The sequence below is a fragment of the Camelina sativa genome, chromosome 14 (assembly GCF_000633955.1).
Source record: "Camelina sativa cultivar DH55 chromosome 14, Cs, whole genome shotgun sequence".
Classification (NCBI taxonomy): domain Eukaryota; kingdom Viridiplantae; phylum Streptophyta; class Magnoliopsida; order Brassicales; family Brassicaceae; genus Camelina; species Camelina sativa.
Window position 1 is genome coordinate 29,695,474 of NC_025698.1, and position 25,720 is coordinate 29,721,193.

The following is a 25,720-nucleotide window of genomic DNA, read 5'->3' on the forward strand; positions in this document are numbered from 1 at the left end:
TGGCTTTTGAGACTCTCCGCAATATGATGGTGCATATGCTGGAGACACTTATTCTTTCTTTTGTCAGTGCAGGCCATTTGACCTTAGATGGATTTCGGTGTCTTTCACCCATTCCAAGTAGTTCTTTCCAGAAGCTTGCAAGATGGAATAGTCTAGGCTCTTTAGGTTTGCCATCTGCATATAAGATAGACAACCGATAGTTAGCATGCGATATTTGAGATCGAACCATGCAACACATATTGATTCAGATCATGCGGTATTTAAAACCGAAACATGCCTTAGGCCATGCGGTATTTGAGACCGAAACATGCCTTGCCTATTATAGGTTTCGTTTGGTTTAAAATCATGCATGCAAAGACAACAAAAACAAATATGTATGCATGCAACAATTTCCTTATTTCTAGATAGGATTTCCTTTTTCTTAAATTTCTTTTTCGATCTAGGATTTAGACAATATTGTTTTTAGGGTGTTTTAGATAATTACTAAATTAATTAGGAGATTATCCTAACCAAATATTTTAATTCCGATTTCAAAGTTTTAGTTTTAGAAAAATAACAATTTACTAACAACTTAATCGGATTCACCCTTAACACAAGTCTATCAAATTCGGATTTTGAGTTTTAACAATCCTAGAGATTAATTCATGCAGCCGAAAATTACATGAACAAGTTATGCTTAAATAGATCCTATCTTATACATGATCCGATTTCAATATGATGCATGAATGATCCAAGTTTTAATATCCTAGAACAACTTTAAACAACAAAATATTTCTAGGTTCTTATGCATCACAACAAGGAACAAACAACCAAATTTAATTCATAATATAATTGGTTTTAATTCTCAAGAAATCTGGCAACCTAAACACCATCCGAATTTTAAGTTTTAGGTTTTAGAGATCTTAAACTTTGTTGGTTGTGTACTTGTTCGTTTTAGGGTTCTATATGTTTAAGTCCAAATTCGGTTCATAGGGTTTTAAGAGGGTTTCAGATTTGTTTTACCTTTCACCGATTTGGAGCTGACTGGATGTGAACCGGGAGCTAACAGACCTCGGTTGTACCTTTGATCACGAACCACGAACAGAACCACGAACAGCTTCCGCGAACAGCTACCACGAACAGCTTTCACGAACCACGAACAGCTTCCCACGAACTGCTCTTTGTACTTTTCTCGTCCGGAATCATGTACCGCGAACGTCAGGGACCGCGAACATACTCACCCCCGAACCACGAACCACGAACCTCGATGGGGTTTTGAGAAGATCTCGATCACGAGCTAAAGGATGCTCGTAGATTACCAAGAACATAAGCGGTTTAAGGTTTTCGAAGAGAGAAGAGAATCGGCGGCTGCCTTAGGGTTTTAGGGTTTGAGAAGCGGCGGCTGCTTTTAGGGTTTTAGGGTTTTGAGGCTATCGTACTGATAACGTGTTGTGAAACTAGAGAGTTAAGGGAGAAATCTCTTGTTCTTATTATTGATAATCGAATGAGGTTACATATATATAGGGAGTACAAAGGCCAAAGCTCAAACCGACATAGACTAAGTCTCATGAACCGATGGGCCGAGATACATATTATGGGCCGTAAGACCATGTCCTAATGGACTGTGAACGGGCCGGTCTATGGAGTCCACTAAGTGTTTTACAACATTCAGTTTTTTTCGATCTATAAAATTAATTTTTTTTTCTTTTTTTGTCATCTGATAAAACCAAAGCAGTCTGAAACAAGAACAATTTAATTAATCTTTTAGGAATAAGAACAAAACTCAAAACACCAAAATCTATTAGGAACACAAGTAATTTTTTTTTAATAAAATAAAATTTATTCCCAATAATATGTTTTTACAACAAGTGCATCTTTTCTTAGACTAACTCAGCTTACATATTAAAAAAACTACAGTGCATATGCTTTTAGATATTTGCAAGCAGGGGCGGATCCACCTCGATCAAAGGTGGTGCATGTGCACCATATGAAATTTATAAATTTAAGAATTTACATACAAATTCTTAAGGTTAAACTGGTCTAATGGTAAGACTGCACCAAATTAGAAAATGAGGTCTTGGGTTCGACACCCTCTATGTTCCACCTTAATAGTTTTTTGCACCTGGTGTCAAGTTTGGCTAGATCCGCCACTGTTTGCAAGCCAAGTCAGCAGGCAACCATCAAAATTTGCATCTCTTTGAAGCTGTATCGAATAGATCTGGTTTCTAACTTGTTGGTCGAGTCATTGAATGAGCTGCGGTGATGGAAGTGGTGCTTCTCCTTGCCGCCTACTGTTTCTCCTCCCACAAGGAGTGAATAGCTAAGTTGCATGGAATCAGGAGCGTATACGTGGAAGCGTAAGTGTTTGGAAGCATGGAATCAAGTCTTAATAAAAAAATTGGATAAATAATACTAAAATACATGAGTTAAAAATTAAACATAAAGTATAATCTTAAATTGGTAAAATACCATTATTTTACTAACCACAAGGTTTACTGTACGGAAAACTATAAAGTTAACAATTAATAATAATACTCCCTCCGTTTCAAAATATAGGATGTTTTAGTGAAAACACGTATATTAAGAAATAATTACTTTTAAAAAGTTTAACCAATCATAAACAAGTCTGCATAATATAAAATATAAATTTAATCTAAAAGTTGCATAGAAAGTTAGAAACATCTTATATTATGAAACAAAAATACTTCTCCAAACATCCTATATTATGAAACGGAGGGAGTCTAATTTTCATTTCAAATGTAATGGGTAATTTATCAGTTAATCATAAAATATATACATGTATGAAACAAAAAAAAGCTCAAATGGATAGATCACCGTCATTTTAATTAATCATAAGGTTTACAATTTAGAAAGCTTTTAAGCTTTATGGTACTTTATACTTTTAAAAACATATTTTTTTTTCCAAAGAAAAATGTAATTATCTGCCAGATATTTTTACGAGTTAATCAAAAATATACATAGAGAAAAAAACTAAAATGGATAGAACGCTGTTATTTTAATTAGTCATAAATTTTAGGGTATGATGTGTAACTTACACAAATATGTACAGAGAAACTATGAGTGGGAGTGGTAAGCTATTATGTAATAGTGCAAAACTATAAGAAATAGCGGCATATAAAAGCTATACAAAAAACACTGAAAGTAAATATTTCGTAACACTTTTTGATTGGTAAGTTTTAAAACTATCTATTTGTAAAGCTTTATAAAGTTGTTACCAATCTAATGTTTAGAAAAATTATAAGACATTTTGTAACAATATTTGTTTTCTTTCTAAAACTGACATGTTATCACTATGCAATTTTCTAATGGTGGGTCTATGAGTGAATCATGTAGAATGTATATATGGAAAGGCTAGTATTGAAAATGATAGATCCCTAATCTCTATTGTATCCCTACTATATAATGTACTCTCTCCATCTAATAAGTATTATTCAGCCTCTCATCTTATATGGTATCATAGCTGCGATCTCTCTACCTAAAAATCCTAAATTTTTCTGTTTTTCTTATTCCCGCCGCTCACCATGTCTTCCTCCTCCGGTGAGACCATTGTTGTGTCTGCGACACAAAACATTCTTTCCGTCAACATGATGAATGTGACTAAGCTCACCAGCACCAACTTTTTGATGTGGAGTCATCAAGTACGTGCGTTGCTTGATGGCTACGATCTCATCGGCTACGTTGATGAAAATGTCGTTGTCCCTCCTCCCACTACCAGCACTGCCGGTGTTACCTCTGAAAACCCAGATTACAAGATCTGGAAGCGACAAAATCGCTTGATTGCATTTTTAGGTGCTATCTCTCTTTCTGTCCAACCTTTGCTCTCTAACACGACCACGTCTGCTGAGATCTGGCGTACGCTAACGTTGATCTATGCTGCTCCAAGTCGTGCTCATGTTCAACAGATCCGACAGCAGATCAAGATCTGGACCAAGGGAGACAAGTCCGTTGAGGCGTACTTTCAGGGTCTTACAACACGATTTGATCAGTTGGCTCACCTTGGCAACCCCATGCCGCATGAGGACCAGATTGAGCAAATCCTTGCCGGTCTCCCTGAAGAGTACAGCCGTGTCGTCGATCAACTTGAAGGTTGTGATCGTTCTCCTACTCTCGCTGAAGTGTATGAAAAGATACTTCACCATGAGGTTAAACTCAAGAGTGTCGTCGTGCCTTTGTCGTCTTTACCGGCATCCACAAATGCTGTGAATGTTCGTGGTTCGCAGCACCGCGGTACATCTCGCTACAACAATCGACAAAACAACGCTCCGCGCAACAACAACTCGGCTCCACGTGGCTATCAAGGTTTTTTCAGATTTGTGGCGTATATGGCCATAGTGCACGCCGTTGCTCTCACTTTCAGGTCTCTGGTCCTCCGTTCAACAACAGCACTCCGACATCTGTTCCATGGCAGCCCCGCGCTAACATGGCCACCACAACTCCATGGCTTCTTGATTCGGGGGCTACCCATCATCTGACTACCGACTTGAGCAACCTCTCTCTCCAACACCCTTACAATGGCGGTGAAGAGGTCACTATTGCTGACGGCACTGGTCTCCCTATTTCCCACACGGGTTCCACTTCAATCCCTACACCAACTAAACCGCTTACTCTGAATGATGTTTTATATGTTCCTAATATTGCTAAAAAACTTATCTCGGTTTTTCGTTTATGCAATGCTAATTGGGTGTCTTTGGAATTCTTTCCGGCCTACTTTCAGGTGAAGGATCTCAAAACGGGGGTCCGGTTGCTGCAAGGCAGAACTAAGAATGGGCTGTATGAGTGGCCAGTTCCAATGACCAAGGATCCGATTTCCATTTTGACAACCACCACCTCAAAACCATCTTTATCATCTTGGCATTCCAGACTTGGGCGTCCATCACCTCCGATTTTACACAATATTCTTTCCAAGTTTTCTTTACCTTGTTCTGTTCTCATTGTCTTATCAATAAAAGCCATAAGCTTCCTTTCAATACAAACACTATTTCTTCCACTAAGCCTTTACAATATTATTCCGATGTTTGGATGTCTCCATTACTCTCAAATGAAAATTTCAAATATTACTTGGTCATTGTGGATCACTATACCCGTTATACATGGTTATATCCATTGAAGCAAAAGGCAGATGTCAAAGAAACATTCATTGCGTTCAAATCTTTGGTTGAAACACGATTCAAGGAAAAGATACAAACACTCTACTCCGACAATGGAGGCAAATTTCTTGCTTTGCGACATTTCTTGGCAACAAACGGGATCTCACATCTCACAACACCACCACACACATCGGAGCACAACGGTATCTCTGAACGGAAGCATCGGCATATCGTTGAGACCGGTCTCACACTATTACATCAAGCCTCGGTTCCTAAGCACTATTGGCCCTATGCGTTCGCAACTGCTGTCTATCTCATTAACCGGATGCAAACACCGGTGTTAGACAATGTGTCACCCTATGCCAAGCTGTTCCAACAAGAGCCTAATTATCTCAAGCTTCGTGTCTTCGGGAGTCTTTGTTTTCCATGGCTCCGCCCATATACGGCACACAAACGTGACGATCTTTCTAAACCTTGTGTGTTCATGGGTTATTCATTAACACAAAGTGCGTATTTGTGTCTTGATATTGCGATGGGTCAGGTTTATACGTCGAGGCATGTTCAGTTTGTGGAATTGAGTTTTCCTTTTGTTTTGCCAACCACCGCCGATACCAAGTCTCCACCGGAGAACGTTGTTATCTCTTCTCCTTCCATTGTCACCGTTCCGACATCTCCACCTCCTACAGTTCCGCTTCCTTCTCCACCAGAACCGGTCCCTCCAGCTCCTTCACCATCGACTCAAGTCACGACTACGCCATCATCACCACCACGGTTCGATCTTCATGAAGGCAATTCTTTGCTGGGCCATGATTCATCTCCAGGCCCATCAACAGATTCTGTGTCACAGCCAAGCCCACCAGAGACGAGTCCATCTCCTTCTCTACGTTCGTCTCCATCACCCTATCCTTCTCCGTCACCTGCACCACCGTTAGCTGCACCTCCGATTCCACCGATTCCATCAGTGAACACTCATCCCATGAAAACACGGAGAAAGAATAATATTACTAAGCCAAAAACCAAGTTTAGTCTCTTTGCCATCATAACGAAAATAACAATTCCACCGACGGTTACTCAGGCTATGTGAGATAAGAATGGCGTGATGCAATGGGATTGGAGATGAATGCACAAACACGGATGCATACTTTTGATTTGGTTCCTCCACCTCCTGGTCATAATATTATTCCTACTAAATGGGTTTATACACTAAAGTATTTGCCCAGTGGTTCTCTTGACAGGAATAAAGCACATTTGGTAGCTCGCGGGTTCAATCAAGAGTATAGGCTTGACTATGACGAAACATACAGTCCTATGGTCAAGTCCAATACCATTCGATTGGTGCTACAACTTGCTGTGAACCATAACTGGCCGATTCGTCAACTCGACGTCAATAACGCTTTCTTACATGGGACACTAACGGATGAGGTCTATGTCTCTCAACCACCAGGTTTTATCGATAAGGACCGTCCACACCATGTTTGTGGGTTAAACAAGGCTTTGTATGGACTAAAATAAGCTCCCCGTGCTTGGTATCAAGAATTAAAGACCTACTTGCTTCAGATGGGATTTAGGAACTCTCTTGCTGATACTTCGGTGTTCGCCTATCTCAATGGTAACGACATTGTTTACACATTTGTTTATGTCGATGATATCATTGTGACAGGAAGTTCTCAGTCCCTTATCACCGGTTTTATCGATGCTCTGTCCACTCGGTTCTCTCTCAAGGCTCCCACTGAACTACGTTATTATTTGGGAGTGGAGGCTACGAGAACACCACACGGACTACATCTCATGCAGAAACGGTACATACCTTACCTTCTTGTCAAGACTAACATGCTTGACTCTAAACCGGTCTCCACACCAGTGTCACCGAAACCGAAGTTATCTCTATCCTCCGGCAATCTCTTTGATGATCCAACCAGGCAGCCTTCAATATTTGTCTTTCACCCGACCTGATATAGCCTATGCGGTGAACAAATTGTCTCTGTTTATGCATCGGCCTACTGATATGCATTGGCAAGCTGCTAAACGGATTTTCCGCTACCTGGTTGGAACACTCTCTCATGGCATTTATCTTCGCCCTAATGCCCCGCTTGCACTTCATGCCTACTCCGATGCAGATTGGGCCGGTGACACTGATGATATGGTATCCACCAATGCCTACCTTATCTATTTTGGTTCTGCTCCGGTTGCTTGGTCCTCTAAGAAGCAGAAGGGTGTTGCTCACTCATCTACCGAAGCTGAATATAGAGCTGTCGGAAATACCACCGCTGAACTATGTTGGCTCACTTCGTTACTTACGGAACTTGGTGTTCAGCTTCCGACTTATCCAATTGTTTATTGTGACAATGTAGGTGCAACATATCTCTGTGCTAACCTTGTCTTTCACTCCCGCATGAAACACATCGCCTTGGACTACCATTTCATTCGGGAACAGGTTCAATCGGGTGAGTTAAGGGTTGAACATGTTTCCACTAAAGACCAGCTTGCAGATGCACTTACCAAACCATTGCCGCGAAGCAGGTTCACCGAGTTATTTGACAAGGTTGGCGTGACTTCAGCCCCTCCATCTTGAGGGGGCGTGTAGAATGTATATATGGAAAGGCTAGTATTGTAAATGATAGATCCCTAATCTCTATTGTATCCCTACTATATAATGTACTCTCTCCATCTAATAAGTATTATTCAGCCTCTCATCTTATAAATCATACATATATATATATGAAACAAAATCAGACTGATAGAACGTCACAAATTTAATCAATGGTAAGCTTTACATTTTAGAGACTTGTTGCATTTTAACTCTGAGATTACTGCATTTTAGAAGGTGTATAAATTGTGAATGATAAATATACTATAGGTCGTCGATGTAGTATTGTTAATTAGGCCGAGTTGTGCTTCACTTGTTTAGAGAATGAGCAATAGCCCCTAGGCCACATCTAAGCATCTTGATCTTATTTGGAAAAAAAATTACGGCCACGTTTAACATATAGTCAAGTTTTAGTATTATTTCTGTTTCACAAAAAGTGTCATTTTGACATATTTCACACAAATTAAGAAAACATTAATATATATATATATATATTCTTATTTAATAAGTGTTTAATGAGTTAATTTAGTCATAGATCAAGAGAAATCTAATGTAAAAAAACATTGAAAATATAAAATAATGTATTGGAAATGTAAAATAACACTTTTTGTAAAATGTATTGAAAATGTTGTAATATATTATATATTTCAATCTTTAAAATTACCATCATTTATCCTTTTGTTGTCATTTTTATTATTTTATATCCCTCCTCTCTATCCACTATTGCTAGTGAAGGAAAAGTTGGTGTAGAATCGGATATTTGGAAGGTCGCAGAATGGTTGTAGAGAGTGTAGGGAAGATGGACGACGCAAAAGAAGATAAACATTCTAAGAAGATCGATGACGATAAACTACACACGAGCCACATCATGACAAGTTTCTATCAGGACATAAGGAAACTCATACACCATAAAATTTCACTATACAACTCAAAATCATAAACATTGAACAGAACTACAAAAGGTAGCAGCAGCACCCAAAACTTATGCTATGTTTGAGTTAAGATCAAGTCAATTTGGCCATATTCGATTGCTCCTTTTACAATCTTGTAACGTATGAAGTAGAGATCAGCGCACTCCATCTCCACAGTCTCGGGGCTCTCTCCTCTGCCAAAAGTAAGTAAAGGCAAAAAAACCCCACACTTAGATAACAGAAAGGTTGTGTATAAATGTGTATGGGGGAAAGAGAATTCTCTCACTCTTCATATCAATTGAGGGAGACAAAGTTGTTGTTTCTACAAACAACAAAGGTGTCCAAATGCGGCTGCGGCACTGTAAGTTCACAAGTTATAGTATAGTCTTCAGTAACACACAGAGAACTCTAGCTACTATATGAAAAGATTGTTCAACTATTATGACAAACCAACTCGGAATATGGTTCAAAGTGATAAGGTTAACTGGTTAAGGAAGGTAAGGTACCCATATCGTCCACTTCACTTATAAGTGATTGCTTGAGAACCGACTGATAGCTCTCAGGCAACTTAAGCAGTACACTCTCTTCGAAATGCTATTGCTAAATCATCAGCACACCTGTAGATGTAAATCATTCAAATATATATATATATGACTGACAATGCCCAGCTATTAACGTAAATTTGTAAGAATAAAGTAAGAATAAGCAAACCTTGTAGCAAACACCTTCTCTTGGTCAGACAGCCGTCTTTCAGCTTCTTCTGACTTGAGGTTGTGGAACAAAAACTTCTCTATCTGCAACCGTCAAATGAAAACCACTGGAGATACATATATGGCAAGAATTTTGTCTTTACAGCAAACATATTTGTACAACAGCTAACACCTGGTTTATTAACTGTCAAGCAAACATTGCATTCCAAATATCACTAACCATTTCCTACGAAATGATCAAAAGCAGAGTCTAAGCAATCTATATTAACATTTTTGAAGTACATTTTGTGTTATACCTTTTTATTTTTGTTTATTTAAAAAGTTATTTACAACATTAACCCCTAAATTTTTTCCAAAAGTAACATTACTACAGATTTTGTTTCCTAAATATTTTACATTTCATTCCAACTAAATAAATAACAGTAATCAATATGGAAATAGAAACTATCATATATTTAACAACACATTTTGTTGTGTTTTGAAGATATTCTATATTTGAATCATTCGCAAACAAAGAAAACAACAAGATTCCTATTTTGTTTTCCAAAACCTGTGAGATTTGATTATTAACGTAAGAAAAACTTCGATTGACATTTATTTAAATATATAATTAACATATATAAACTTAATAAAAAATTTAATTATTACGAATATGTAAAATTAAAAAGTTTAAAATGCTATATAATGTGGTTATATAGTAAATGAGTTATAAAGAGGACATGTTGGAATTAATAAAATATTATAAAATTTGTGTTAACACGGGTTAAATCTTCATTTAATTATTTATCAACACTACTAATATTAGAATATTTGACATAAAATCAAGTTAATTTAACTAGAATGTGTAAAATAATTAAATCATTAGGAAAAATGTGACTTAATCACATCATAAAAATTACTTATTAAAGTAAAACCTCTATAAATTAATACTCTATAAATTAATAAACACTCTAAATTAATAAATTTTGTTAGTCCCAAGTCGGGACAGTGTAAAAAATAACAAAATTCGATAAGCTAATAAGATAATAATTTTTTTGAAACCCCATGTAAAATATGGTCCCACTAATATCATAAATTAATAATCATGTAAATTTACACACACATATATATATATATATATATATGTTGATATATTAAAGTATGTTTTTCTTAAAACTCATATCTATAAAACAATTGTTATGTTGTATCTTCAAACTATAATGATATAAAATATTCTGTAACATTTCATAAAACACCTAAAACTTTTTAAAGATTTCAATTTCTAAATATGCATCATTTACATTTTGATAGTTTAATAGACTATTAAAATACGATAATTGATATTCTTATTCATAAATTTGAATATTTATGTCCTATGTATAAGTGAATTTGTCTGTAATATTTTTAATTCATTGTCAATAATATTTTTTAATTATTTCAAATTCAATTCCAATACCATAAAATTTACAACATCCAAAATTCTAATCTTATTTTGCAAAAATTGTCTCAATTCATAACTTTTAAAAAATTAAACAAGAAAAAATATACATATACATTAATAATTATTAATTTACAGTATAAATAATAATTATTAATTTATAGATAAATTAATATTACTATAAATTAATAAAATGTCTTGGTCCCAACATTATTAATTTATAGAGGTTTTACTGTATGTATTTAGATCCCTTATTTTTTGTTATAATAACTAAAAATCAAAATAAAATCTCAAACATGAAACAAAACAAACTAAATATAACAAACAAATGGTCATTAAGTGTATTGCGGGTTAAAAAATAATATAAATGTTTATTCGCACAACAACCGAAAAATTTAGTTATTACTCTATTTACAAAACATCTAATATTTAACAAATAGATACAACAAAATATAAATTATAATAAAAATTATATGCTTGCGGTGTAACGCGGATTAAAATCTAGTAATTTGCAAATATACTTACAGTCGCAATCAAAGTCTATTACGCAACATTCCTGTACTACAATTGACACTTTAAAAAAAAATCAACGTTGATAAAGTCACACCCCTAATCTGAGACTCGTGGAAATAGAAGATAGGGTGGACAAAAGATAAACAACACAGACCTTGAGGAGCCTAACCCTTAGATATGATCTGAGTAGTAGAAATTGGGTTCTATCCAAATCCATCTCATAAAAGAGACACTACCAAAGGGTCTTTACCATTTTCCACATAATCCTCAATTGTTTCTTCCTGTATTGTTGATGTATTACCAACATTTCAAAACTCAAAAAATCCCCAACACAAACAAACAAAATTAGGGTTTTAGAGATTTTTACCACTAATTCGATCTGTTCTTTGGCTATTTCAACAAGAGCTCCTTCGTACTGAAGAATCTCTGGCGCCGCTTTCTCGTTACGCCACGTCCTCTTCAATAGCTCAACGTCCGATGTTGACATCATTGTCTCATAATCCGCCGATGATACCCCGTTTCCGAATTTGACACCATTAGAATCTCAGGCGCCGCCTTCTCGTTACGCCACGCCCTCTTCCCCTCTCTCTCTCTCTCTTCGCTAGAATGATACCGATCAGATCAATTTGGTCAAGTGGGAAATATAATACACAGGACTGCGGATTTTGGCGCCAAAATCAAGATCGAGGAAGAAAGGATTTTAGGGTTCATATCGAGCCTGAAAACGTAAGAGCTAAACCGTTTGGATCTTTAACACTGAATATCGAACAGAAATTCAAATAACTCTCTTTTATTAGAAAATAAGTTCTTACACGATTTCTCCTTAACTCTATTTTCTAATCCTATTAAGCTCTTAGCTTTCTTTGAATCTTCAAGCTATTCTTTCTCTAAGCTTAAGATTCAATGCTAGGATCTCTCAATCTATGAAATGCTGATCTTTCTCAAGACCCATCCTCCCCTATTTATACTAATTGGACTTAGCCACACAATAGGCTAATTCCCAATTCTAGTCAGAATTGTTAATTTCCTTTTTCTTTATAGTTTAGGAAATTAACAATCTTTCTTTGTAAAACTTCCTTTTATCCTTATAACAAGAAAGTATTTACTCTTCCAAAAACTTCTTCTTGCTTCATGTGATTTCTCTTAACCGCTTTAATAGATTTCCTCTTTGGTTTAATCCCGCTGATCCACATCTTGTACTACTTTTGTTTTAGTACAACACTTATGTCAATTGATGCATCTTCAGAGCCTTTACAACAAATGTGTGGGCTTTTAACCCCATGCGATATTATTTGAACCGACGTAGCAAATGGTTTAATTCGGTTTAGTAAATTAATTACGTAAACCGAAAAAATTGAAGCAGATATAGTTTAGATGTGAGGGTTAAGGTTATTTCCTTTTCTTTATTACCAATTAGAATTAGGAAATCATAGCAAATTGTTGTTAGGAAATCATAGCAAATTGTTGTTAGGAAATCATTATTATAAAAAAAAAACTCTCTCTCAACTCACTAGAAACTCTCTCTAATCAGAAGAAAACAATGGTGAAGAAAGGAGGAATGAAGAGGAAGATAGATATTAAGAAGATCAAAAAGAAGAGCTCTCAAGGACCTGTGTCAAACGTCGTAACGGACTCTTCAGTAAAGCCGCTCAGCTTTGTCTCCTCTCCGGTGCACAAGTCGCTGTCTTAGCTACTCCTTCTTCTTCCGAATCCAACGTCTCCTACTACTCCTTCGGTCACTCCTCCGTGGATGGCGTTGTCTCTGCTTTTCTCTCGGGACAACGTCATGTTCCCGTTCCTAATCCTGATTCCCGAGGTTGACAAAGCGATGAGGGAGGACGTTGGTATCTGCTTGACTCGTAAGAACCTAGGGTTAGGGTTTTGGTGGAACAACGAGAGGCTTATCAGATCGGAGGATCCGCGAGAGATTAGTGACGTAATTGATTCCATGTGGATGTTGTTGGGTAATCTCAAGGAATTGCGTGCGGATGAAGCTTCTTTCGTTAATAATAATAATCAAGCTTTCGTTAATGATCACGAGGACCTGAAGAACAACGAGAAGAGTGGTTTTATCTTAGACGGCGCAACTCAAGAGCCGGATCAAACCCTAAATCATCTGCAATCTATTTGTACTACTTCTCCAATCATCCCTGATGTTATCGATGATCAGTCCACTTCTCCAGATGATGATTCTCTCAGAGCGGACACAGTCTTCACTGATGATCTACCTGCAGATACGAACGACATCACTGAAGAACAAGATCAGATCTTCTCGCTTTGTGAAAGCTTCTGCGTTACGGACAACAACAACAACAACTCTATTACTGAAGTAAACTTGGATTTCGATCAAGAGCTGGATATTGATCAACTCATTGATTCGATACTAATTTTGAAAGCTCCCTCGATGATTGGTACACTCATCAGGAGATTGGTTTGAACCTCGATCAGTGTTTTCCATATATCAGCTAAATTGATCCAACTCAAAATTTGATCTTCAGTTTGGTTTATGTAATATAAGATTTGTGATTTGTTTTTATGATTTGTTGTATTTGTGGTTTATTTCAAATTCAATTCTTTTCATTAATCTTTAAATCAACTTGTATATCTTATCTGATATTAAATTTGGAAGCAAACCAAAAAGGTGATTATAGAATCAATGAGCATTTACAGCAAGAATCATGACTGTGTCTTAACAGCAATCTCTGGTTTTCTTGTTAATGCATCTCTTTTTCCCATTCCCTGAGATTTCTTCAGGAGATTGTTTGTAATCATGATGGCTCAGTTTCATCAACTTCTAGCATTCTCTACCTCGAACGGTCTAAAACTGTTAATATCATCATTCACGTACCTTGCTTATTCTGCGACGTCTCAAAGTATATCATCATTCACGTACTGTGAGCTGAGCTCTAAGGGAACTCAATGGTCTCTTTCTGATGAGGTTTACGTGAGCCTCTGCGTGTAAAGGCAGTGAAATTCTCTCGGTGCAGTCAAGGTAACTAGCACCCGTAGTTCCCCATGTCACTCAGTTTCAGGGTCAAAACCGCACCATTCTCCCCTCCCTAAACAAGTTAATATGGTGATCAATGTACACATGAGAAACCAAACACATCTAATTGAAAGATTGAGCATTTGATGTTACATGATGAAGCAGTTGTTGCATTGCTTTATAGTTTTGCGAAACCTGATCCCACTGGGCTTTGACATGCATTCACATGTTTAGAGATGGCGGCGTATGTCTGAATTGGCTGCCATTGGAACATGTTTTTGAACTTCAGCTCCGACGGTAAGTTTGTCAGCAGAAACCCATCAGTGACTTCCACAGAAACGTTACTAAAAATTGAGAATCTCACCACCTGAAATTTTGAACTTCAGGATATATACTCCTATATATAGCTGAAAGTGAGTGAATTGTGTTGTTAACATTACCGGGGAAATGAACATTGTTAACCACCATACAAAACGTTTGTTTTGCTATTAACAATTAGGTCAGACAAAGAAACAATGCCATGAGTTGAGTTAAAAAAAAATTTAAACTGAAAATTGTAGGGCTTTACCCCGAAAGGATCCCTTCCAAAAATTCTCAAAGGTTTTCACACCCTAAGAGGGGGTTTGGAAATAGTTTTCAACCAGCAATAGACGCGCATCGGTTAGAACCTCACTAGCTGCGTCATTGCCCCAAGCGCAAAGATAACTTTCTTTCAACAACTGCCTCTTTCTTTTATACCAAAACAGAACATATCAACTTGATGTATACTTCCGATGTGGGACTCTGTCCAAAGTACTACTAAATATGGATTTCCAAAAGTTAACATTCCTAAGAGTGTTGTCAATTAAAAAAAGTACAAAGTATGATTAAGACTGAAAATGGTAGAGGCCGCGCGAACGCAGGCCTCCTCTGCCACAAATAATGACGCAGGCTCTCCTACTTGGGGAGACCTTAAGCTAAGCACCCCTCCTTTATGTGCAATGGAGGTTACTAGCTTAGGCCACTCTTCTTCTTGATCAAGAATTGACCCCGTCCAGGTAAGTACTTTTCTAATTCGGTCTACATCTTCTCTTATACTCTGCTTCTTCAATCATTCCTTCAGTTCTAACCGATGTGGGACTGATACGTTTTCATAAGAAACGACATGAGTTGTGTGATGGGCCGTACGTTAACAAGACCCATTTGTGTTTATTTCTAATTTTCTAGGGTAGAAGAACTCTTACTTAGGGTTCGGTTGTTTGACTGGTTTTTTAACTAGTATGGTCGATCCATGTGGCCCTCCTGGTTATAAGTTTGCATACCCGTTTATTGGCTCTTGTTTGAATTTTTCGTACATTCAGCAATACTGATCCAAACAAACCAAAGAGGCAAAATGTTCGATCCGAACCAATCCGAACAAACCAAAGAAGCAACATATACCTTTCATAGTGTGTTTAACAAGCAAACATTTTTTCTCAAAATAATCAAATTAGCTAGCAAATTGGTTTCTTCGGAGAGTATTCAATCCTTATTCCCTGAACGCGAAACCTCAAAATGGCACAGGAGTTCGAAACACGTAATTAGTTTTGTAGGTGATGATACTACGTACTCCATATAATTAACCACCAAACTGGGTAGAAAAAAAAGAACTAATAAATTAGATAAAACAAGTTCACCAACAAGGCAAACACATTTCACGGTCAACTTTTCAGCTCACCCGAATTTAGATATCTCCAAAGAAACCAATCTCTTTCTAACTAATTTTTTTATTTTTATTTTTGCTTTTTCTTGTACCTCTTCACAATTCTTACACCCAATATAAGAATTAAGAAAGATACAAAATATTTTAATTTCTTATTATATTTTTTTTGGTCAACCAATTTCATTAGAATTCATCTGACTGTATCATATACATTATTTAAGGACAGTAATTTATTAAGAGAAAATATAGCATTTTTATTTGGTCATACAAAATTACTAATTAGTATACAATTTTAAAGCTTGGAAGTATAAATATCTTTGATTTTTAGTTATAGTCAAATGCTTTTCGGTATTTATGGAAGGCAATGAGAGAAAGCTTATTAAAAGTCTTCAAGCTTTTGAATGTTTGAATAATATAAGCTGAGAGGTTCCTTAAAGTTTGGTGTGTTAGTTCATCTTCTCTACCATTTATTCTTCACTTAATCTCACACTCTTTGTTCAGTTTTTTAATATCTCTATCTTCTTAATCAAAGTTTGATGCTTTCTTTTCCCATCTTTCTTTCTTAGATGGAATTTGTTGGAGATTGGTTTCAGGTTAGCTATCGGTTTACTCTAATTGCAGTTGGTTTCGTCATGGTTATAGGTGACTTGGCCGTGAAGCTGTTTGGTCAATATGTCAATCCCGTAAGATCAGCAAAGTTAATATAGCTTTCCTTGTATGTATAGATATGATTCGTATGGATCTGCTCTCTCGAGTATATATGTTTTTGTAAATCAAGTCATAAGGGACAGAATAGAAAACTTTGGAATCTCTGTTTCTTCATGGTATCAGAGCTTGAATCATTTTTGTGAAATTAAAGGTTTTTCTTATCGTTTTTTTTTCACGACAATGACGGACGGACAGACTCAGACGAACCTGAATGGGAATTTTCCCACGAACCCGAATGGCACTCCTGCCACGAACCCGAATGGCACTCCTCGCAGTCGTTCTGTACCAGGACGTGGCCGTGGTGGAGCAAGCTCCAATGGAGGTCGAGGACGCGGGTCTGCAGCATATGCTAACCGTGTTTGTGTTCCGAACCTTGACGTAACAGAACACGCCAACCATGTGGTGACTGATCGTGATCGTGAGGGTCTCACTTTAACTGAGGATCAATGGCGTACCATCAAAAGAGTCCTCAATGCTGGCAAGGACGAGCCCACCGAAAAGTTAACCGGTAAGTCCAACGTTCCCTCTTGGATTATGGATACAGGCGCCTCTCATCATTTGACAGGAAAGTTTGATATTCTTACAAATGTAAGAGATATGCCTCCGGTTTTAATTATTTTGGCTGATGGTAGAGAAAGGGTTTCTGTGAAAGAAGGGACAGTTAGACTTAGTTCAGATTTGGTTATGAATTCAGTCTTCTATGTTGAGGAGTTTCAATCTGATTTGCTTTCAATTGGACAATTGATGGATGAAAACCGTTGTGTTTTGCAAATGACTGATCACTTTCTTGTGGTTCAGGACCGCACTTTGAAGACTGTGATTGGGACGGGTATTAGAGCAGGAGGAACTTTTTACTTTCGTAGTATGGAGATCGCAGCATCAGTCACTACGAAAGAGGAGAAGGAGTATGAGCTGTGGCATAAAAGGATGGGTCATCCTTCTGCGAGAGTAGTCGGTTTACTTCCTGCAATTTCTGTTTCTGTTTCTTCTTCAAGTTTAAATCAAGCGTGTGATATATGTCTCCGCGCAAAGCAAACTCGAACTTCATTTCCATTGAGTATGAATAAGACATCTCGTATTTTTGAGTTAATCCACTGTGATTTATGGGGACCTTACCGCACAACTTCTCATTCTGGGGCCAAATATTTTCTGACAATAGTAGATGATTATTCTAGAGGAGTTTGGTTATATTTGTTGGCTGAAAAACGTGAGGCTTCTGGTCATTTAAAAAATTTCTTAGCTTTAACAGAGCGTCAATTTGGGGTGCAAGTTCAAACAATACGCAGTGATAACGGTTCAGAGTTCATGTGTTTAACAAAGTTTTTCCAAGAACACGGTATTCTTCATGAACGTTCGTGTGTTTCTACGCCTGAGCAGAATGGCAGGGTTGAAAGAAAACACAGACACATTCTCAATATTGCGAGGGCTTTACGGTTTCAAGCGCAACTGCCTTTAAAGTTTTGGGGCGAATGTGTTTTAACAGCGGCTTACTTGATTAATCGAACTCCCAGCTCTATTTTGAACAACAAAACTCCGTATGAACGTCTTCATAAGAAGCCTCCTCAGTATGGACATTTAAAAGTTTTTGGGAGCTTGTGTTATGCTCACAATCAAAAACGTCACGGCGACAAATTCGAGTCACGAAGTCGACGGTGTTTGTTCGTTGGTTATCCAAATGGTCAAAAAGGTTGGAGATTGTTTGATTTAGAATCACAAGAATTTTTTGTCTCACGAGATGTGGTCTTCTCCGAATCTGAATTTCCATTTTCTCCAAGCTCGACAATGGAGGTCTCTCACGTTGATGAAGAAGATACACCAAAGTTGTGGGCTTCAATTTCTAGTGGCCCATTACAAGAAGAACATCTTAATGTCCCTCAAGGCCCGTTACAATATTCAGGCCCAAATGAAGAAAGTCAAGGTCCACGTGAATTTGAGACCACGTCTTCATCTTCCAATGACTCTCCTGCGGCTACGACGGAAGCAGAAACCTCGCCGGTGCTCACTCCCTCTGGCTCAGCCTCGCCACCGGAATTAAGACTAGATTCCGATTTGACAGCTTCAACCTCTACAGTTGCAGCTCCAGTTAACCGGCCAAGTTCTCGTCGGAATAAACGTTCGAAAGCGACGGTTGGTGGTCCGATAGCACAACCTCCTCCCCGTCAAAGTAAGCGAAAGAGAGAAGCTCCTGTCCACTTAAAAGATTATGTTGTTAATTCTGCTGCTTGTGAATCACCGAATTCTTTCTCCACCAAGGTACGGTACCCAATTTCGAAACAGGATTCTAAAAAGCGTTTTTCTAAATCTCATGTTGCGTATATGGCTGCGGTTGCAAAAGCCGTTGAACCAAGATCGTATAAAGAGGCTGTTGCTGATGACCGTTGGAATAACGCAATGACAACCGAAATTGATGCTCAAGAGGAAAATGGTACATGGACGATAGAAGATTTACCTCCAGGAAAACGAGCAATCGGCTGTCAATGGGTCTACAAAGTTAAATATCACTCTGATGGATCCGTTGAGAGGTATAAGGCACGACTTGTTGCACTTGGCAACAAACAAAAAGAGGGTGAAGACTATGGTGAAACCTTTGCCCCTGTGGCTAAGATGGGAACGGTGCGAATGTTTCTCGACGTTGCATCAAAACGAAACTGGGAAATCCATCAGATGGATGTCCACAATGCATTTTTACATGGAGATCTTCGCGAAGAAGTCTACATGAAGCTACCCCCTGGCTTTGCTGCTTCTCATCCCAACAAGGTATGTCGTCTACGCAAAGCCTTGTATGGTTTAAAACAGGCTCCACGATGCTGGTTTGAGAAGTTGACAACATCATTGAAGAATTATGGATTTAAACAATCCTTGTCCGACTATTCTTTGTTCACTTTGACCAGGGGAGCTGTTCGGATCAATATACTGATTTATGTTGATGACCTGATAATTTCGGGGAGTTCACCAAAGGCAAACCAAGATTTTAAAGATTATTTGGCATCATGTTTTCACATGAAGGATTTGGGACCTCTAAAATATTTTTTGGGGATAGAGGTTGCAAGGAACTCGGCAGGCATATACATATGTCAGCGCAAATATGCGTTAGATATCATCTCTGAAACTGGTATGATGGGAGCAAAACCAGCGACTTTTCCACTAGAACAAACTCATGAGCTCATGTTGTCTGAATCACCTCTTCTTCCTCAGCCCCAACAGTATCGACGGTTGATTGGGCGTTTGATCTACTTGGCAGTAACACGGCCAGACCTCGCATTCTCTGTTCATATGCTGGCCAGGTTTATGCAACAGCCACGTGAAGATCATTGGGAGGCTGCGCTTCGAATCGTTCGTTATTTAAAGTCTGATCCCGGCCAAGGTATTTTGCTGCGTCGAACAGGTGATTTTCAGATCACTGGGTGGTGTGACTCTGACTATGCGACTTGTCCCATATCTCGAAGGTCTGTTACTGGTTATATAGTTCAGCTTGGTGATTCACCAATTTCATGGAAAACTCGAAAGCAAGAAACCGTGAGCAAGTCCTCTGCAGAAGCGGAGTATCGGGCAATGTCATTTCTTACATCAGAACTTTTATGGCTCAAACAGTTGTTGCTTACTCTGGGAGTTCGACATGATCAGCCAATGGTGGTGTGTTGTGACAGTAAACCGGCCATACACATCGCAACAAATCCCGTATTCCATGAACGCACTAAACATATAGAGATTGACTGCCATTTTGTTCGTGATGAGCTTGTTCGTCGTAATCTTGTTCTTCGTCACGTTGGCACTGAATTTCAGCTTGCGGATATCTTTACAAAACCCCTTGGTCGAGACAGCTTCGCATCGTTTCGGATCAAGTTAGGCATACGAAACTTGTATGCTCCAACTTGAGGGGGAGTGTTGGAGATTGGTTTCAGGTTAGCTATCGGTTTACTCTAATTGCAGTTGGTTTCGTCATGGTTATAGGTGACTTGGCCGTGAAGCTGTTTGGTCAATATGTCAATCCCGTAAGATCAGCAAAGTTAATATAGCTTTCCTTGTATGTATAGATATGATTCGTATGGATCTGCTCTCTCGAGTATATATGTTTTTGTAAATCAAGTCATAAGGGACAGAATAAAAAACTTTGGAATCTCTGTTTCTTCAGAATTACCGGTGAAAGCTCCTATTCCCGGTGGCCGGAAAATCTCATATAGGCTAGAAACCAATAATCTATCATATCGATTAGGCGGAAGCACTCCAAAATTTTCTAATTTATGTGGTTTGTTGAGTGAGAAGGAAGAAAAAGTTATATTGAAGGATGTTTCTTGTGATGCAAGATCCGCAGAGATCACTGCCATCGCCGGTCCTAGTGGGGCAGGAAAAACCACGTTGCTAGAGATTCTCGCTGGAAAAGTTTCTCATGGGAAAGTTTCGGGGCAGGTGCTTGTCAATGGTAGGCCTATGGATGGTCCCGAGTACAGGAGGCTTTCAGGGTTTGTGCCACAAGAAGATGCTCTGTTTCCGTTTCTTACAGTGCAAGAAACACTGATGTACAGTGCGCTCCTAAGGCTGAAGACTAAGAAGAAAGATGCAGCTGCAAAGGTGAAGAGGCTGATTCAAGAACTCGGTCTTGAACGTGTTGCGGATTCAAGGATCGGTCAAGGAACACGATCTGGAATCTCTGGAGGAGAGAGAAGAAGGGTTTCTATTGGAGTTGAACTTGTTCATGATCCAAATGTTATATTGATTGATGAGCCAACCTCTGGTTTGGATTCAGCGTCCGCTCTTCAGGTTGTGATGCTTCTAAAAGATATGACGGTTAAACAAGGTAAAACCATTGTTCTGACGATTCACCAGCCTGGTTTTCGCATACTTGAGCAGATAGACCGGATAGTGTTGCTCTCTAATGGGGTGGTTGTTCAAAACGGATCGGTTAATAGCCTTCATCAGAAGATTAAGTTCTCCGGTCACCAGATACCTCGGCGTGTAAATGTCTTGGAGTATGCAATTGATATTGCAGGGAGTCTTGAACCGATCAGAACACAGAGTTGCAGAGAAATCTCATGTTATGGTCATAGCAAAACATGGAAGAGCTGCTACATTAATGCTGGAGACTTTCAACAATCTGATTCTCACAGCAACTCAGTGTTAGAGGAAGTGCAGATACTTGGGCAAAGATCTTGCAAGAACATCTTCAGAACCAAGCAATTGTTCACAACCAGAGCTTTACAGGCCTCCATTGCGGGTCTTATACTCGGCTCAATTTACTTGAACGTGGGAAATCAAAAGCAAGAAGCGAAAGTTTTGCGAACCGGGTTCTTCGCATTTACCCTCACTTTCTTGCTATCTTCTACAACAGAGGGACTTCCAATTTTCTTGCAAGACCGGAGAATCCTAATGAGAGAGACATCGAGACGAGCTTACAGAGTTCTGTCTTATGTTTTAGCAGATACCCTCATCTTCATTCCCTTCCTGTTGATCATAAGCATGCTCTTTGCTACTCCGGTTTATTGGCTGGTTGGTCTCAGAAGAGAGCTAGACGGGTTCTTCTACTTCTCATTGGTGATATGGATTGTTCTTCTGATGTCAAACTCTTTTGTTGCATGTTTCAGTGCTCTTGTCCCAAACTTCATAATGGGGACATCAGTAATCTCAGGTCTCATGGGATCTTTCTTCCTCTTTTCTGGGTATTTCATCGCAAAGGAGAGGATCCCGGTTTACTGGGAGTTCATGCATTATCTCAGCCTCTTCAAGTATCCATTTGAGTGCCTGATGATCAACGAGTATCGAGGAGACGTGTTCTTAATACAACAAGACCTCAAGGAGTCTCAGAAATGGAGCAATCTTGGTATCATGGCAAGTTTCATCGTCGGGTACAGAGTCCTTGGATTCTTCATCTTATGGTACAGATGTTACAGAACAAGAAGCTAGGTTAATAACAATGATCTGCAGATATAATTCAATTTGTTTTGTAATTTTAAAAAAAAATTTACTTTCTCATATTCTTTCTTTTTGGTCCGCACCTTCTTATATTCTAAAATTCGCAATGTAAAGAAAAAAAACATTCTGATGAATACTGAGTAACCTCGTTTATTTATAAGACATTATTAAGCATCAGACTCAGTACAAAGCTCACCACAACATAGGTTCATTCATTAATAGTTTGATACTAAAGACTTCTTTCTTTCTTATTAAAGTCACTCTTACCTAAGATACTCATGAGTTTACACAAGTGTTGCCTTTGCAAGCTGAAGTCCTTTCTCGCGCCCGTAAAACTTTTCTACAATTGCAAGTGCAAACTCCAATGAGGTTCCTGGACCCCTGCTTGTTATGAGATTGCCGTCAACCAAGACTCTATGCTCGATGTGACTCTGGTCCGACAGTTTGCTGCACATTGCTGGGAACGCCGTTGCCTTCTTACCCTGTACAAACATTAATAAACTTGTGAATATTGATTACAGATAATTCCATGGCATCAGAAATATAGACATGATCCTACGCATCTGAGTCTCTATAATGTGTAAGCTATCGTGAATTCTCTCTCGCTTTGTTTGTACCTTGAGTAAACCATGTGGCTCAAACACGAGAGCAGGAGAAGCACAAATTGCTCCATATGGTTTGTTTGATTCCGCCTGCTTCTTTAACATACTCACTAGCTTCTCCGAACTTGCAAATGCTTCAGCGCCACCGAGACCACCCTGTGAATTGAAAGAGAACCCATCATGCTCACTGTCAATGAATTTTGAAACTATAAACTTTCGTCAGTTGAAGAAGTTAGCACTCACAGGTAACACAATCAGATCGTATGAATTCTTTTCAGCCTCATCGAGAAGTACATCTGCCACTAACTTGACTTTACGAGATGCGACCACTTCCAAACTGTTACCAAGTGCAGCAACGACGACATTTGCTTTTGCCCGCCTCAGGACATCAATGATAGCAACAGCTTCCATTTCCTCCGAGCCATTTGCAATGGGTACAAGGATCTGAAAAGAAAAACCATTAATAAAGACAGGCAGATACATGATATTATCATATAACCACAGCTTCTGCAGCCAAATTATCTCTCACATTACAAATTTAATTAACCATCAGATAGAAATCATCCGCAAATGTTAAGGGTATAAACCCAAGTGGACAGTCAATTGAAAGTTACCTGAGGGGTACCGTCAAATGACCAGTTGACTTGGTTAAGCTCAGTAATAGTATACTCATCACCAGGGTTGGGACGCATCACCTGATATGCAAAGAGGAAGAAGAGAGACTAAGAGGTTACCATGTAATAAACACTATGCTACTATTAAATAAGTGCTCTCCTCGAATCAGCTACTTAACCTATCTTTTTGTGCTAAGAGCCATCTTCTAAAAAGAAATTGGTCTCTAAGGTCTATAATTTGGAGACCAAATTGAGGTTGATAGAAGAGTCGGGGACAAGACATACCAAGGGGCCTGAGACTTCAGCAGCTTTCTCTTTCCCAAGAAGTTGATCCACAAGCGTGACAGAGAACTCCATGGTGGTTCCAGGGCCTCTACTAGTCACTATCTTCCCATCAATTTCAACTCTTGACTCAACAGCTGTTGCACAAGTTGCTAGTTTCTCCATAAAAACCGGGTAACATGTTGCCTGCAAGGAACATACATGATTTACAAAACCAAATACAAACTCAAAAAGCAAAAGAACTTCTATAAAACTGATCACTACATACTTACTTTTTTACCCTCTAGTAGACCCCAAGTACCAAAGGCCAATGCAGGCGCACAACAGATAGCAGCGTTAAGTCGTCCATCAGTATCTTGTTTCTTCACCATATTCTCTAAAGGTTTACAGTTCTTAAGAGTCTCACCACCGGGAAGTCCTCCCTTAACCAATCATAAAGAACATAAACAATCAAATTATGAAATCAATACATCTAATTGCACAGCTATGAGCTTCAATTCTACAATTATACTAAATCTGGAGCGATCTCATAGACGTACCGGGAGCATAATAAGGTCGAAAACGGAGTCAGTAATCTCAGAGAGAAGAGTATCAGCGACCATCTTTACACCATGGCATGCGTCAACACCGACCTGATTCTCCACGGACGCCACCGTTACATCCGCCCCGCCTCGCCTCAGGACATCGATCATCACCACCGCTTCAAACGGCTCCGTACCATGCGCAACGGGAATCAAAACCTAATTAAGACTCATTGGATTCATCACGAGAAATTATAGCAAGGATCGATAACGATAAGGTTCATAGTAGTACGAAATCGATGATAACGAGTACCTTCTTAGTAGTAGATGAAGCCATAGTTGCAGAGATAGTAAAGGATCGTCGATTTATACGAAGAGAGGTTCGTCTAGAAGATTCAGAAGAAGAAGAAGAAGAGTGACGGAGTTTATTAGTGTTAGTAAAGGGAGTGACAGTGATTGGGTTAAAATAGCGATGATGACACAACAACGACGACGACGCCATTGACGTTTTTTTTTCCCGTTAACTTTGATGAAAGAGAAGCTCACTGATGAAACGAGATTTATCCTGACGTGTGTTAATCGGATTGGTTTGAAAGTGACAATGAGCCACTAATTTTTACACGTCATCGATAAAAACGGCACGTAGTTGAAATAAGGCGAGAACAACGTCCCGGTTAACGGTTTTGTTCATGCACTTGTTGCCGTTTGATGTCTACATGATTATTCCATAATACATTTAAAAAAAAAAAAAAGATGTGAGAAAATAAATCATACTAAGACATAAGCTACGGTCTTAAAAATGGAGATGAAGATAATAAATCTTAGAGTTAGGTGGCTTCGTGTCTTAAACCTTAGCATTGAAGCAACTTTCTATGATTAATTTTAAAGATTTAAAGATATTATGAAAAGACATATATGTATGTCGGATTTTCATGAATATTCCAATAGATATGTTTTGTATCTTTTTTTTTTTTGTTCACCCAAGATATATTATATTTTGTATCTAAATATTTTTTACTTTGGTGGTGACTGGTTCTCCCGCTACCTCCCGCAAACGCTGCATTTACGGGTGGTAGCGGTTGCTAGCGATTGGAACCAATCACACAAATCGCTCCTAGTCGCTCCAAATCGCTTCCAATCGCTTCAAACCACTGAATTTCAAAAGCTGTCTCCCGCAAGCGTTTGCGGTTGCGG

The 25,720-nt window shown here is 38.5% G+C and overlaps 2 protein-coding genes and 2 pseudogenes across 2 annotated transcripts; 2 read left to right on the forward strand and 2 right to left on the reverse strand.

Moving 5' to 3' along the window:
• On the reverse strand, positions 8,662–11,762 carry LOC104744135 (annotated as a pseudogene).
• On the forward strand, positions 12,766–13,694 carry LOC104744136 (annotated as a pseudogene).
• Positions 20,596–22,554, forward strand: LOC104742848 (ABC transporter G family member 10). The gene has a single exon (XM_019236288.1). It carries the CDS (start codon positions 20,627–20,629, stop codon positions 22,496–22,498), a length of 1,872 nt encoding a protein of 623 aa, XP_019091833.1. The 5' UTR covers positions 20,596–20,626; the 3' UTR covers positions 22,499–22,554.
• Positions 22,642–25,057, reverse strand: LOC104742846 (protein DJ-1 homolog B). The gene is made up of 8 exons (XM_010463903.1): positions 24,840–25,057; positions 24,545–24,745; positions 24,278–24,427; positions 24,009–24,191; positions 23,724–23,804; positions 23,353–23,553; positions 23,125–23,265; positions 22,642–22,989 (listed from the first exon to the last, which is right to left on the reverse strand). The coding sequence occupies exons 1-8, from the start codon at positions 25,026–25,028 to the stop codon at positions 22,792–22,794; spliced, it is 1,344 nt and encodes a 447-aa protein (XP_010462205.1). The 5' UTR covers positions 25,029–25,057; the 3' UTR covers positions 22,642–22,791.

Coding starts and splice junctions, on each gene's coding strand:
- LOC104742846 (XM_010463903.1), bottom strand. CDS start 25,028: ATGGCGTCGTCGTCGTTGTTGTGTCATCATCGCTATTTTAACCCAATC. Junction 24,192..24,277: donor GTCTACTAGAGGGTAAAAAA/GTAAGTATGTAG, acceptor TGTTCCTTGCAG/GCAACATGTTACCCGGTTTT. Junction 23,805..24,008: donor CTGAAGTCTCAGGCCCCTTG/GTATGTCTTGTC, acceptor TTTGCATATCAG/GTGATGCGTCCCAACCCTGG.
- LOC104742848 (XM_019236288.1), top strand. CDS start 20,627: ATGTATAGATATGATTCGTATGGATCTGCTCTCTCGAGTATATATGTT.